Source organism: Pteropus vampyrus, unplaced genomic scaffold, assembly GCF_000151845.1.
Source record: "Pteropus vampyrus isolate Shadow unplaced genomic scaffold, Pvam_2.0 Scaffold15, whole genome shotgun sequence".
NCBI lineage: Eukaryota > Metazoa > Chordata > Mammalia > Chiroptera > Pteropodidae > Pteropus > Pteropus vampyrus.
Window position 1 is genome coordinate 6,489,146 of NW_011888796.1, and position 15,567 is coordinate 6,504,712.

At 38.4% G+C, this 15,567-nt stretch overlaps 1 protein-coding gene across 1 annotated transcript in view; it reads right to left on the reverse strand.

Moving 5' to 3' along the window:
* Positions 1–15,567, reverse strand: part of PRKCH (protein kinase C eta) — a 205,183-nt gene that overhangs the window by 136,275 nt on the left and 53,341 nt on the right. Inside the window, exon 2 of the mRNA XM_011386242.2 lies at positions 9,330–9,393. Within this exon, the coding sequence (XP_011384544.1) occupies positions 9,330–9,393 (64 nt within the window). The remainder of the gene's footprint in view (positions 1–9,329; positions 9,394–15,567) is intronic.

The window sequence follows — 15,567 nt, forward strand, 5'->3', positions numbered from 1 at the left end:
AAATCTTTAGCTAAGTTTTAGCAAAGTTTTCTAGACAAGCTTCAAAACCTACACTTGATAGGTGCTTGATCAAGTTGTGTTTTTGTTTGTTTTTTAAGACATTATCCACCACCACCACCGCAAAAACAAAACAAAACAAAACAAAACAAAAACTACTGGTACAGAATACCTTCAGGTTTACTTTGGGAACTCTAGGGAAAAAACATGTGTACATAGAACTTTGTCTTCCTAGCTTCCTAAAGATACTTGTACCATGAATTCTCTTGATGTACTTTAACCTTTCAGGAAACTACCTTAAAATTAAACTGTGCAAGTACAAACTGTTATATAATTGTTAGTAGGAGATGATTACTTGTACTTGTCATTCATTGTAAGTATGAACTTTACGAAGAAATGAAGGGAATTATCTTACTCATCTCTTCCTACCTGCAGTGTTTGACTCACAGCTTAGCATTTATTTAGAACTTTAAAAAATCTTTCTGAAGTACTTAAGTCATTTAAAATTAAAAATTGGGAATTAAGAATAAAATACATACAAACAAAAAAACACCAGCTTTCAATTACAAATGAGGCTAAATAACATGCATTCAAAGTTTGATGTCATAGAGGCAATCCAGATTCTGGTTTTGTCTCGGAAATGGGTATTTTTTAAATGTGTAATTAATACTCACTTCTTAGTAAAGACAATTCCAACACATGCAAAAGTAAACAGAATAGTACAAAAACCCACATGTAACTGTCACTCAGTTTCAATAGCCAACTCACGGCTAATCCGGTTTTATCTGTACCCCACCTTTTCTCCCACTTCTGGACTATTCTTAAGTACATCTCAAATAACATATCATTTCATCATAATATACTTCAAAATATATCTCTAATAGATGCTCTTTTTCTTTTAAACAACCACAATATCATAATCACACCTAAATAACATTAATAATTCCTTCATAGCATCATGTATCCACTCACAGTTCCCACTTGCTCAGTTGTCCCCTTGGAGTATCGTTTGTTTTACAATGTGTGTGTGAATTGGGATAACATATGGTTCATATACTGAAACTGGCTAATACATCTCTCTTTTGTTATTTTGGATTTCCCTCCTTCTCTTTACATTTTTCTTCCAATTCTTGGTCAAAGAAACCAAGTCTCTTGTCCTGTAATTTTGCTAACGATATCTCAGGGTGTCATTTAAAGTGTTCCCTTGTCCTCTGTATTTCCTCTAAACTGGTGGTTAGATATGAAAGCCTGACCAAATTTAGGTCCAATCTTTTGGCAAGATTACCTCATAGATGGTGTGATGTGCTTCCATTAGGAGGTAAACATGGTCTGGCTTTCTCTCTGTAGCCCAACCATTTAAGTTTCAGGTATCCTGAGTCCAGGCAAATTTTACTCACACAAACTACATTATCTTCAAAACTTAAAATCTCACACACCATATTTCTCAGTAGCATAACAACGCAGCAATGTCTTTTTTGATTTGTTCTCACACAAGGGGGCTATCATGACTTTAACAAAAACTTTCTTTTTGTTGTTTCTCTTCCAATTTATAGCAGTTATGAATTTAGTTTGATGCATTTTCATCATTTTCGTTTATTTCAACTTTTTTTTTTTTTTTTTTTTTTTTTTTTTTTTGCCACTCTGCTCTTCCAGGTAAAACTTGTCCAACATAATGACAATTATAAATGAGGCCAGCTTCTGACATTCTGGCAGCATCTAGACGTTGCATCAAAATCCAGGTCTGTTTCATCGCCATCATAAATATATCTCAGCTTGATTAGGTTGCAGGTCCAGTTGTTAGCTCCAGAAAGACTAATCAGAATGAAATAAACAGTGACATGAGACAGCTTTTTCAAAATAATAAATCACTTCAGCGTTGTCTACTTCAGCAGCAGTCCTTAGGGGAAATTCTGCGTCTGATCTAGAGTGATAAAGCCTCCCTCAAGATGAACAGTGGTGATGGGTTTCTGATCCAGTTGATAACATTAGGCCTTCCGCTCGGTGAGAGACTTCCACGAAGAATTTTTCTTGTTCTACCTTAATTCAGTGAAGAGCCCTCCCTGTAGATTTTCAACAGGTTCGTTAGTTCTTCTGACACCAGCATTAAGCATAAACCTGCACACGGCACCTTGTATCATCAAACTTTGAAGCTACTACCATTAACGCCAATTTAAACATGACTTTTAGAAGCCTTTTCTGTTCTGTTCTTTCTTTAAACTTCATTATAAAACATTTTGATGCCAGTTTGGAAGATGTTATATCATCTGATGAAACAGTCCCTGGCATACAGTAAGCACTCAAATATTATTAAGTAGTGAACATGTTAACAAATGGGTCGTTCATTAAGTAAACGTTCAACACAATTTGGGTGACTTTGATAATTTATAATCTGTGACCCAGAGTCCTTAAATGTTGGTGTTCAGAGTTATGCTGTTGCTCAGCCTTGGTTTTCTCTCTGAATCTTCTCACTAGGCACCTTCATCCACGTGACTGTCTCCCACTGACACCTAGAGCGCTACCTCAGGTCCAGATCCTTTGCCAAACTCCAGGCTTTTATTTCCAGTCACTCCTAAACATCACTTGGGTTTCCACAAGCACCTCAAACTCCACTTGTTTGCTGAATTCATCATCTTCCATGCCTACGTTTCTACTCTACTGAATGACTCCACAGCATCATCTGAGACTCATCTTCCTCATTTCTAACATCCAATGAATTGACAATTCCTGTTGGTTGCATTACTTAAACATCTCTCATAGCTATCCCTTCCTCTCCATCCAACCCCAAAGATTCAACTTAACTCGGGCTCTACTAATCACTCTCTTAGACAACTTTAATAGTCTTTTAATGGCTCTTCACACCCTGGTTTTCTCTTATGCTCTAACACCCCTCAGCCCCTTGAACTCACTGCTACCAAATCAGACCTTGTTTTCCTCTGGCACCCAATCACCTCGATTAGCCTCAAAGTAGTGTGATCGTGCAGTTTATCACCTAACCTGGGATCCTTCTGAGAGTGAAATGTGGTGTTAATAGTTACAGCGAACAGACCGTTCCCTGGCAAACCGTCACACAAGACCCTCCCAAGCCTCTGGCCGCATCTCCCACCGTGCACTCCCACCTTCGGCATCTCCCCACTACTTTCAGTTTCTGGAATATGTCACTGTTCTCTCACCTCTGTGCCTCTGTACATTTTGTACTCCCCTCTTGAACTTCCTCGCCACCAGCACATTTCTATTTATCATTCGAGCATGCTTTAAACTTTACCTCCCCTGTGAAACTTTCTCTAAAACCTTCTGGCTGATCTGACTATATATTCCTGTGGGCCAATACTGTGTCTTGGATTTATTCCTGCAGAAGGACCTGGGCCCCTGCATTGCACACTGCTCCCTCCTACGAGCTCCTTCAAGAACGTGTCTATGTCTCGTTCATCTTTATCTCCCAGCATCTATGGTGACTCAAAGGTCTGTACCTAGCAGGCATTCTTTATGTCATTTCTCAGTCATGTCTTACATTTAATAAAAACTTTTTGCCTTAGCTGTTATTTCAGCATAATTAATGAAAAATAAGAAAATGAGATAACAAGTCAAAAGCTCCTAATACCAGTCCTGTATACTACAGACCACAGCCCCATTTAAGCAATTTCTTTTTAAATGAGATTTGATATTGCAGAATCTGAGCTAATGGAAGAACTCTTCTGGGAAGCCATGAAGGCAAACAGGCATAGAGATGAGTAAACAGCATACTAGTAATAGTCCACTAAATGCTTGAGGTGTCTAGTATAAAATAAAGCCAGCGCCGAAATAAAACATTCTCAGTATACATGGGGTCCCAGGCAGAAGTGAGGAGAATGACAGGAATCTTACTGCCATGACAAGAGGAACATGGAGATAAGAATCCCACTAGCATACCTTCACACTGCGCTCTACAGTTTGCAAAGCACTTTCCTATGCATTACAACATCTGACCTTCGAAACAACCCTGTGAGATAGAGGAGATACACCCTGAAGCTCAACTAACATCTCCTGAGCTTTGACAATCCCTCCAGGATCCCAGGCCAATGCCCCTTTTGCATCTCGAAACACACCAGGTAGTCTTCTTTGTGTAAAACCCTTCAGCACCCAAGATGAGAACTAGAGCTCCAAATGTTCTATCAGCTAGCCTGTCACTTTATGGCCAGGAATAATCAAGAGTAGCTGACAGAGTGAAGCCAGGACATTCTCACAGTGTCAGGCTCAGGCTTCTGCCAGAGCTGCGGCAGACATGTTAGGGGGCGGGGGGCTCTATCTCCTCCTCCTGTAACACACAGAGAGGCAGCCATCACATTCTCTGCACTTGACAAAGGAGCTGTGCTCTAAGGCAACAGCAACATGCAAGTTCAAGCTGAGCCCCAGCCTAGGAGCCAAACTGACAAGACGATGCTCCCACAGAGAGAGAGAGAATAGATCTGAGGTTCTAAAAATATATTCCACACATGGATGCCATAGCTCCTGAAATTTCAACATTAAAAATCGATTTCTCATGGGTCATACAGCTCTTGTAGCATCTTTTAAAATCTGTAGACACACCTAAGAAGGATAGAGTACTAAGATATCAATTACTATTATTTTAGTGTGAATTAGTCCATGAATTCACCATCTTCCTTATTAGCAACTATTCCTGGAGAGAGGAGATCACTGCATATCTTACCAGAGCAGGAGACAGTTGAAGACAGAGAGCAGAAAGGTCTAACTTAAAGGGGAGGGGAGATTACCAAAGATGAACTTGGCCTGCCTCATAATTTTATCCAGGGTCACCTCTGAAAAAAATACAATTTCAATGACCTGGTAAGAACTCACTCCTAATAAGATTTGATATTCGTTTCTGATCACTAAAACTAATAAATTAATGCAATGAGAACATCCAGGAGTATTCCAGCGCAAGTTTTGATGTTTCTAGTGTATAATTAAGGAAGAGAGAATCTAAATAAAACTTAATCTTAGAAAGCTAGTGTAACTCCAAAAAAAAAAAAAAAAAAAGTCATGTAAGGCCTATTGCACAGCCAGATCTGGTCTAATATACATAGCCTTCCTCTGCTGGTCCTTTGTAACTTAATGCAGAAAGATACTTCGGCACATTCAGAAATCTCACCCACTCCTCACTTATGTCTCATATCTCACCGTTGAGTTTTCTAGACTATGCTTGTACCATTGTTCCATGTGCTGTGAGAATGTTCTATCTACACTGTCCTGTAATACATTATTCCATCTTATTCAACTGAGGTGTGAGTGGACTCATTTTCTCACAAATCCTGTTATGTACAAGATACCAAGCAAAACAAAAAGACCTGTGAGCAGGCAGAAGACCCCCAAACTGTAATCTGGACAATTTTTTCATGTTCAAGTATCCCAGATTTCTGCTAATTTCAATATTGGAGCAGAAAGATAAGATGCAACAATTGAGACGACAAATTGAAAAACATTAACATTAAAACAATTCACTTACATAAATAAGAATAGTTGGCTGAGAGGAGAGAAAACCGTTTCTCAAAGAAAGTGTCACCAATTACAAAATATCAAAGCTGAACAGACTAGCCATTAAGTCACATGTTTAAAAATCTTTACAAGGATTTTAGTAATGCTGGAGTAGCTTGTAATGGACTAAACCTCCAACAACAACAACAACAACAACAACAAAATTAAAATCTCTAGAAAATACACTTGAAAATAACTAGTTGAAAACACTGGAGAACACCCCCCCCCCAAAAGGCAGAAATTACTGGGAATTTGATACTTGAAAAGAAAGGAATCGCATTGGGTCGGATATAGGTCTTGAGAGTACTATGCTAAGTGAAATAAATGGGATGGAAAAAGACAAGAACCGTTATGGTTTTACTCATAGGTAGGATATGAAACAAAAATCAACCAATGAACAAACAAAAACAAACAAACTCATAGATCTAGACAACAGAATGGTGGTTACTGGAGAAGAAAGGGGGAGGGGGAGGACAAAGAGGGTAAAAGGGGTCAAGGTGACGGAAGGAGACTATTATAACATTGTATACCTGAAATTTACATGATGTTATTAACCAATATTAATAAGTTTAGTTTTTTAAAAAAGATCTATAATTATAGGCCATTCCCCAACATTATTTCGGGCTGCATGAGGTCGGGTGAATAGAACTCAAAGAGAAAGCTACTGCTTCATTGGCTCGAAAAGTAAAGTAATGTGATTGAAAAATACCAGCTAACTGGAAATTGAGCAGAGAAATCTTGAAAAGATGGGCCACAGAGAGAATTCCCAAATCCGTGAATTCCTCAAATTCGTGGCCCTCCTAAAATATGCCTGTGCAAGGGAGACTCAGAGTGGTCCAGGAAAAAGCAAGAGCTAGAATCCTGAAAGAAACGAACTGAGATTTCAGTCGTGTCCCACTGTGGGAAAGAGTGTAAAGCTCGAGTCCCATACAGTAAAAGGGACTTAAAACACCACGGGCTTTCCATCGAAACCCCAGAGTTCCTCTACCTGTGAGTGAAGACTATGTCTCAAGACTATGGAATTTGCCCAAGAGCTAAAGAAAAAAAATTTTAAAACCCCACTCTAAAAAGCCTTTATAATTTTAACGTGATAGGCAGTTGATGGCTAGACAACAAAGACTAAAGGAGAAAAACAATATGATCATCTCAACAGATAAAGAAAAAGCATTTGCCAAAATTTAAGTCACTCTTGATTTAAGAAAATAAATTATCAGCAAACTAGGACTAGTCTAAGGAACTTCCTCAATTGTGATAAAGGACATCAACAAAATGCATACAGCTGACATCATACTTAATGGGCAAAGACTAAATTCCTTCCTGCTAAGACTGGATATGAGGCAAGGAAATCTGTCCTGGGGCCTCCAAGCATAGTAAGGCAGAAAAAGGAAATAAAAGACACACGGTTCAAAAAGAAAAAGAAAACTATATGTATAGACATGATGGTTTACAGAGAAAATCCTAAGGGATCTACCAAAAAAATACTATTAGAACTAATAAATGAATTTATTAAGGTTGCAAAATTCAAATCAATATACAAAAAAAAAATTTTCATTTCTAAATAATGCTAAAACTAACAATTTCAAAATGAAAATTTTAAAATACTATTTATAACAGCATCAAAAAGTTTAAAATACTTTGGAATACATTTTTTAAAACAGGCTAGATCTCTATATTGAAAATTACATATTACTAATATTGATATTGATGAGAAACATTAAAAACCATCGGTAAATAGATATACTATGCTTCTGGATTTGAAGATGCTCACAATTATTAAGATGTCAGTTCTCCTCGAAATGATTTATAGATTCAGTAAAATTTCAATTCAAAATCCAGCAGGCTTGTGTGTGGAAATTGATAAGCTGACTCTAAAATTGACATTAAAATTCAAAATACTGTGGATAACTAAAACAAATTAACAAACAAAAAGAACAAAGTTGGAGGACTCAAACTACTTAACCTTAAGACTTACTATAAAGCAATAGTAATAAAGACAGTGTGGTACTTGCATAAAGATAGACAAAGAGTTCAACAGCAGAAGCAATCCACAAATAGATTCACATCTACAGTCAACTGAATTTTGACAAAGGTTCCAAGGTGATCCAATGAGAAAAAGAAAGTCTTTTCAACAAATGGGTGCTAGACAACTGGATTACTATATAGGGAAAAGAAATCTCAACCCCTCTACACATAAATATTAATTTAAGAGGGAACAAAGACCTAAACATAACATAGACCTAAACATAAAAGCTAAATCTATAAGCTTCTAAATGAAAACAGAATATCTTTGGGACCCTATGACAGATTTCTTAGAGAGGACATAAAGTGTATAAACTATGAAAGAAGAAACTGATAAATTGGACTTAATTTGAAAAAAAAAAAAGTCACCATTAAGGAAGTGAAAAGGCAAGTCACAAACTGGAAGAAAACATTCACAATACATATTTCTCACAAAAGATGCATATCCAGAAAACATAAAGAACTATAAATCAACAATAAAAAGACAAACCCAGTATCACGAAACAGGACAAAAGATTCGAACTGGCACTTGGGGGAAAAAAAGGATGGAGAGAGAACAGTAAGCATATAAAAAAGTGTTCGACATCAGGGAAATGCAAATTAAAACCACAAGATATTATTTTATACTCACTAGAATGTCTAAAATTAAAGAGATTGACCATAGCAAGTGTTGGTGTGTTGGTGAGGACATGAAGTAATTGGAACTCATCTACATAGCTGGTGGGAGTACAAGAATACAACCACTTTGGAAAAGCATTTGAGAATTTCTTATACATTTAAATAAATATCTGTTTTGCTACCCAGCAATCCCACTGCTAGATATTTACCAGAGAAATGAAAGCATAAGTCCACAAAAATTTAGGTACAAGAATATTTATAGAAGCATTATTTATAATAACCAGAAACAGGGAAAACTCTAAATGTTCATCGAGAAGAAATGAGGAAACAAACTGTTTTACGTTTATATAAAGGAATGAATATTCAGCAATAAAAAAGAACAAAATACTGATATACACAATGATGTGAAGGGATCGCCCAGAAATTATGCTGACACGAAAGAGAACACATTATGGAGTTCCACTTACATGAACTTCCCAAACAGACAAACCTAATCTATGGTGAAAAAAACAAAACAAAATATTACATTTATTGTCTTTGGCAGCAGGGGACTGACTGGGAAAGGACACAGGGAACTTTTAGAGTGATGAAAATGGTCCATGTCTTGGATTGGGGTGCTGGCTACACAGCTGTATGCATCTGTCAAAACTCAGACTCTGCACTTCTGATCTTCATTTCACTGTATAGAAATTTTACTTCAATTTAGAAAAAAATTGGGGAGTGAGAGCTGGGATAGTACCAGGGGAAGAGGATAGAATCCCTTAAAAAAACAGAATGAGATAAAGATTATTAAAAAAAAAAAACAAAACTCGACAATCCTTACATTTTTAACAAATTCAGAGGCAAACAAAATAATTGGCCCCAAAACACGAATCTAAAGTATAGTTTAACGGACATGAACCAAAAGAGGCAAGAACCAATTCAGCTAAGATGATGATGAATAAAAACAAAACTCAGCATGTTAAACAAAACACAAGATTGCCAGATTTAGAAAATATATATAATCTGGCAACCCAAACCAATAGACCATTAGATAACAAGATACCAGCCAGCCTAACTTAACCCACTGAATTTTTTTAAAGCATCTCTTACGAAATACTCTTTTTATAATTTCCATGACAGAAACTCCTACTGAGTATGAATTAAGATTACACGTACACCATAAACCACCCAAAACTCATCCTTACCTTCAGTGAAACTCCCTGTTAGGGTTATTACTACAAATACTTTCCCTTCTGGCTCCAGATCCACCTAGAAAGAGAGAAAAAAATTTGTATGTTATATTCTTTAAAATACTTTTTATGGGCATTAATTCTTTACAGAGAGGCCTAAAGTCATAGCCATAAATCAGTTCTAAGTCTTTTCATTAAACAGTAGAGGGGTAAGAATGAAGAGAAAATGCAAGAAACCATAATGGTTGAAAAGCAAATCTAAAAGAAACAGTTATTTCAATGTTTCCCTTCTCTTGAATTTTATTTTCTTCCATTTTGGCTCTGCATGATATCAAGAAGCACCCATAAACATGGTCATTGTTTTTGAGACGTCCCTATCCTATGCACACCATTTATAAGAGTAGCATTTTATTAAGCCACATGGTAGTTACAAGGAATAGAAAAATAATGGCAACATATAAGGTAATGAACAAATGTGACATGGTCACCTGCAAACCTTTAGTTTTTAGGAGGTAAAACATAAGAGGAAAGGAATGTTGTCTCTGTCTAACCATTTCCACCTAAGTGAGATTAATCTTCAGGAAGCACTAGGGAAGGCATTTCAGGAGCTTTCCATTCACTACTGTTCCCAGGAGTATCAACATTCCATAAAGTTCTTATCTGTGAGTATATATATCAAGATATACATTCTGCAGATGAGGCTGCTTGAAGTCGTTCAATAGGCCCCATCCTCTGCATGTGCTCCAGCTTCCTAAAGGCCTTCAAATAGCATGGCCCCAGGATGGGGCAGCACCCTCCACATCAGCTCTGATCACACTAGCCCAGGCAGGCAGGCAGGCAGGCTCTGCCTTCCTCATGCTGGTGCTAACTTTGAACTATCCGTGAACATCTCTAAGTAAGTCTTAGATTCTGAGGTTCTGTTGGACCCAAATACATGAATTTACAATTGTCCTTAAATAAGATCTCGTCAGATTCAGCCCATTTCTGCCTTTGGCCTCTCATCTAAGAAAGAGAGAGGTCCAGAGAAGATGAGTATAGATATGGATAGACATTTCTGGTAGAATATTCAATTTAAATAAACTACTAATCACATGGTATGGTAGAAAGAGCCATGAACTAGCCCAGGACATAGGTTGCAGCCTGACTGCCACAGCTGGCCCTGGGCAAGGTTCTCAACCACTCCAAGCTCACTGTTGTCATCTAAAGGTCCACGACATCCTACTCAGCATTTCTGACATGCTTCCATCAGATGATCTCAAAGAGCATTAGCAGTACTACTTACTGTACCTACAGGTGACAAAGACTGAAAAAAAAATGCACCGACCTTACCCTAGCTCACTACCACATACTTTTTAACACATCTTGATCATGTACTTTTCAACATAAAAGATGCCTGTTTTGTACTGACTCAGAAAGCTTTATCTATATAGCAGCCTATTCTTATAAACTCTCCTTTACTCTGCATAAAATCTGCTTTTAATGTGGTACCACACTGTAAATCACCCTAGTCTTCACATCAGCTGCCTGCATCATAACTACTGCTAACTTAACTATACCCCCTTAACTGTCTTAATACCACTATGAACCTTTATAGAGCAGTTCTGAAAATAGAGCTCTCTGGAGAAATGACTAAACAGGATGTCAGTCTCTAATTGTCTCACTCTCTGCCTTGACTTGTTTCAAATCAAAAATATGTTATTTTTAAAAACCACTCCATCATCTTCACTATAAAGGCCTGGCAGAGCCACACACATTCGACCTCACAAGGTAAAGTTCTGCTGGCACAGAAGGAGCTTCTCCCAGTCTCAGGACAGACAGACTGCCAGGGTACCTCAGCAATCCTCCAGCCCACGGCCAGCCCATAAACTCTTTCAACACTCCTGTGACGGCCTGCAAAGAAGGCTGCCCCACCCCAACAGGTCAGGGGCTGCTCTGACAGACATCAGGAGATTCCACCACTTAGAATAAGGAGCTCTCACGAGTAAAACAGGTTTGCTTCCACATTCTTGACCCATGCCACCATTGTGAAGGAAAAGCCAGACTCAAATGCCATCTTCAAGCCCAGTCCATCTAAGACTTCTGACCTTAGAACAGGGTTTTACAAACTGCAGGTTGAAACTCATTACTGAGACATGAAAACAATGGAGTGGGTTGCACATGACAGGAATTTTCAAGCAGAATAAAATGGAACAAAAATATGAACACTCCAAGCAGCAAAAGAAAAATTACTATGTCATTAAATTTTCTGTTTGCAGTTTTGTATGCGAGTATTAATGCAAAAATGTATTTGTTACTGTCACAGAGAACAGCACTTAAGCTTTACGAAATACTATTCTCTCACATGTGGTCTAAATGGTTCAGCTGGGATTCTACCACTAGCTCCAGAGTGGACATGTGACCCAGGCCTTGCCAATTGGAGCACTGAATTCCTCCAGACATGATGACTGGCCTAGAACTGACACATGCCCTACACCTGACCATCTGGGTAATTGCTACTCATTACCCTCAGTATCTGGTTCAGGGTTGGACACGAAATCCAACAGATCCAATTAGAAATACTGGATCTACAAAGAAGACACAAGATCTTACTAAGCATGGCACATAGTCCTGCATACTGTGTCCCCATCATCCAAACACATACAACCTGTATCCCAGCCTCTTTTAGTAACTCATAGACTCCCCAGGGAGGCATATCTTTCATTTATCCGAGAGATCAACAAAACATGTTATGGGTCAGGCAGCATACTGGAGAAATGTAGTCAAAATGTGAAAAACACATTACCTCTCTGGAGCTTATTGACTAGTAATTTGGGTCAGGTAATCTTTCTGGTTGGGAAATCCTTTCCTTTCTTTTTTACCTGTCAAATTCTCTATTTGTCCATCAAAACTCAATTTAAAATTCACTTTTAGAGGGAGACCCTCCAAGAAATCTTTTAGACAATCTGACAACTCTGCACCATTATGGAGATCACCGCTGTAACCCACATCATATTGTAGTCATTATGCCCTGTCCCTTAGGACCCTGCCTTACACATAAGAGGACTGAAACAGTTTGGTGAATGAATGAGTAACCAAATTAACAAACATGTTAATTTGTTAGTTTCATATAGGACATGGTTTCTCTTCCTTCACCATTCTGACCAGTTTCCTCCAGATATGCCCCCAATTTCTCCATACTCCATTAAAGACGGAACATCAGACTTCAGGTGTAACCTGACCCTCACAAGGGAGAGCAAGATTATTATCAACCTTGATCTTGACATTGTCTTTTATTGATGCAGCTACAGACTGCATGAGCCCTTTGAGAAGCTCTGGTGACCCAGCTCAAGTTTGCCATCAACAAAAATGTTTGCATCTTTTCTATTGTTATAAGGCTCTGCTTCCCACATCCTGTGCAGTGGTAAAACCCAAAATCCAAAGAGCTTTGTATTTTTTCTACAAAACTTCAGGTTGTTGTTCTAGGCCCCAACATTCACTGGATATCAAATCCAGTTTGTTCATTCACTTTCCTTCTCGGCTTTATACCACCAATATCAGAGCCTAAGGTTAACTATATCATCATCTAAAGCATACACTGTTGATGAGACTTTAAAATGGTACTATCAACTTTAGAAATAGTTTGACATTTTCTTAAAAAGTTACATACATACCTCTCATTTGGTCTAGCCATTCCCCTCATACTGACTCAAGAATAAAAAAGCATATGTCCACATAAAGATATGTACACAAATGCTCACAGGAACTTTTAAAAAAATATGGTATAGCCGTACATAGAATCCAAGAATGAACTACTGAAACATCCAACAACGTGGAAGAATACTGAATGAAAAACACCAAACAAAAAACAAAACTTTCTGTCTAGAAAAGGCAAACTAACCTACAGTGAAAGAAAATATATTAGTGGTTGCCTGGGGATGGGGGTAAGTAAAATAGGACAAGTAGGGAGGGATTAAAAAGAGCATTAGAGAACCAAGGCAATTAAATGGAGAAAGAACACTCTTTTTAACAAATGGTGCTAGGACAACTGTATATCTGCATGCAAAAAAATGAATGTGGGCCACGACCTCATACCATATGTAACCATGAACTCAAAATGGATAATAGACTTAAATGGAAGAGCAAAAAGTATAAAACTTAGAAGAAAACATAGGAGTAAATTTTCCTGACCTTAGGTTAGTTAGGTGATGGTTTCTTAGATATGATATCAAAAAGTATAAGTGACAAAAATATTGATAAATTGGATTAGATCAAATTTAAAACTTCTATGGTATAAAGGAAAAAAATGTATCTATACCTCACTGCCCAAATACCCTTTCCAAAGTGCTGCTTTCATCGACTTTCCTTGTCAAACCTCTAGTGGCTTCCCAGAACCTTCAGAATAAACTCACTCTGCTCCACGTGGCTTTCTGGGATCCCCTTTTACTGCCTCCCCACTAATTTATCCGAACTTCTTTTTCAAATTTCCATTCTTTAAACCAGCTCTTCTAGCCAGGCCCGACCCCTCACTATCACACACACCTTTGCTCATGCTGTTGTTTCTGCTTGAAAATCTTTCTTTCTTCACGTTTCCAATTCATTCAAACCTTTACTGAATTACTCCTAAGGCTGGGATTCCTGCCAAGTGCTGGAGAGTCCCAGAGCAGCTCCCTGGGGCTGCAGGTGGGATGGGTAACTGTTTGCACCTGGTGAAGATGATGCAGCTATGGGAGCTGAGTGAAGGAACTTCTGCCAGGAAGATCTTAGCATGTACATTGATCCCTCCACTCTCAAAATTCCTACCTTGGTTATTACCTTAATAGTTATCTCTGCCCTTGAACAATCCGATACAATTTCATATACTCATAACTAAGTCTATAAGCTCCATTCCAGTGAGATCTGACACTTTCACATTCCCCCAAAGGGCGTGGCAGAGTTCCTTGAACCAAGTAAACACTACCGTAAATCTGTTGATTTGGATTAATGAGTTGAATTGGAAGGTCATTTAATCACCTCAATTTCATCACCTATAAAATAGGAAAGATAATATTTTATTGTGTAATAAATACTGTGTGACAGCATTTTATAAAATATAAAAGCATGCCAAGATGGCCCCAGGCACACCAGGAGCATAGAGACTACATAGCCCCCTTGCTCAAGAATCATATTCTGTTCCCTTGACATGCCCAGATCTGCAGCACCCCAACCCTCCCCAAATATATCCCCTTAACCTATGTTTGCTTTTTCTTGGCATCACTTTGTAAAAGTTGGGCAAGCCACTTAGATCCCTGACTCAGTCTCCTTGTCCATGAAATGAGAGGACTGTCTAAAAACCTTCCTGGCTCTGATGCCACATGATTCTAAACAGGCTTGAATAAAAACCTGCACGCAAGACTCAACGGAAACACTCATTTAATTAACTGGTAATAATTTACAACCATTTCCCTTCACAAAAAGCATTAGAATTGATCAAAGACAGGAAACTTCTGGCTCCTAAATATTCATTTTGAGCTTGAGATAAGCAAAGAGACCTAGCATATTAAAAGAAAAAACAAACAAACAATTCTTTACTTGGGCAAAGGTAGAAGACTCACCTAGACTCCATGGGCCTCAAGCCAGACATCTGGGATAGTCAGATCACATTACATCTGTGATGGCTAGGTGGCTCAACTCGAAAACATGTCTAAGTCTTACTCTAGAAATAATTAACAAAAGAACCTAAAATATGATAAAGCATTTCATGATTCTCTTTCAGCTGAAACCACCAGGCTTAAAAATGAGAGTTCAAATTCCTAGAGGAAAAACATTCTTACTGGACTGTACTAATAACCAACAAGGAAGTGTGTGGCTGTGGTCTTTAATAACAAATAATGGCTACCATGTCTTGAGCTCACCAATGTGCAGGAGCCCTACTAGATGCCTGACCTGCATTATTTCTAACCTTCACCACCTGCAAAGTAAGTCTCACCATTACAGACAGGGAAATGGAAGCTTAGTGAGGTTATGGAATTGACTGAGGTCACCCAGCAGTGAAGGCCAACCCAACATCCAGACTCAGGGAAGATCCCTCAAGGCTGCTGCGACTACATCTGCCTATGGGCTACTGTAGGTTTGCCCGCTGCTTTCTGCTCCGCCCAAAGCCAGCCTGCTGGCATGTTGGGTCGTCACATCACCCATCTTCCCTAGGAACTTGGGCAAGACTCGTGCCATCAGCACCTGAGGGTGCTCCCTGCCAAATGCCAGCCCTTGTTTTTCTAGCCTTGCCAAGCCAGTGGAA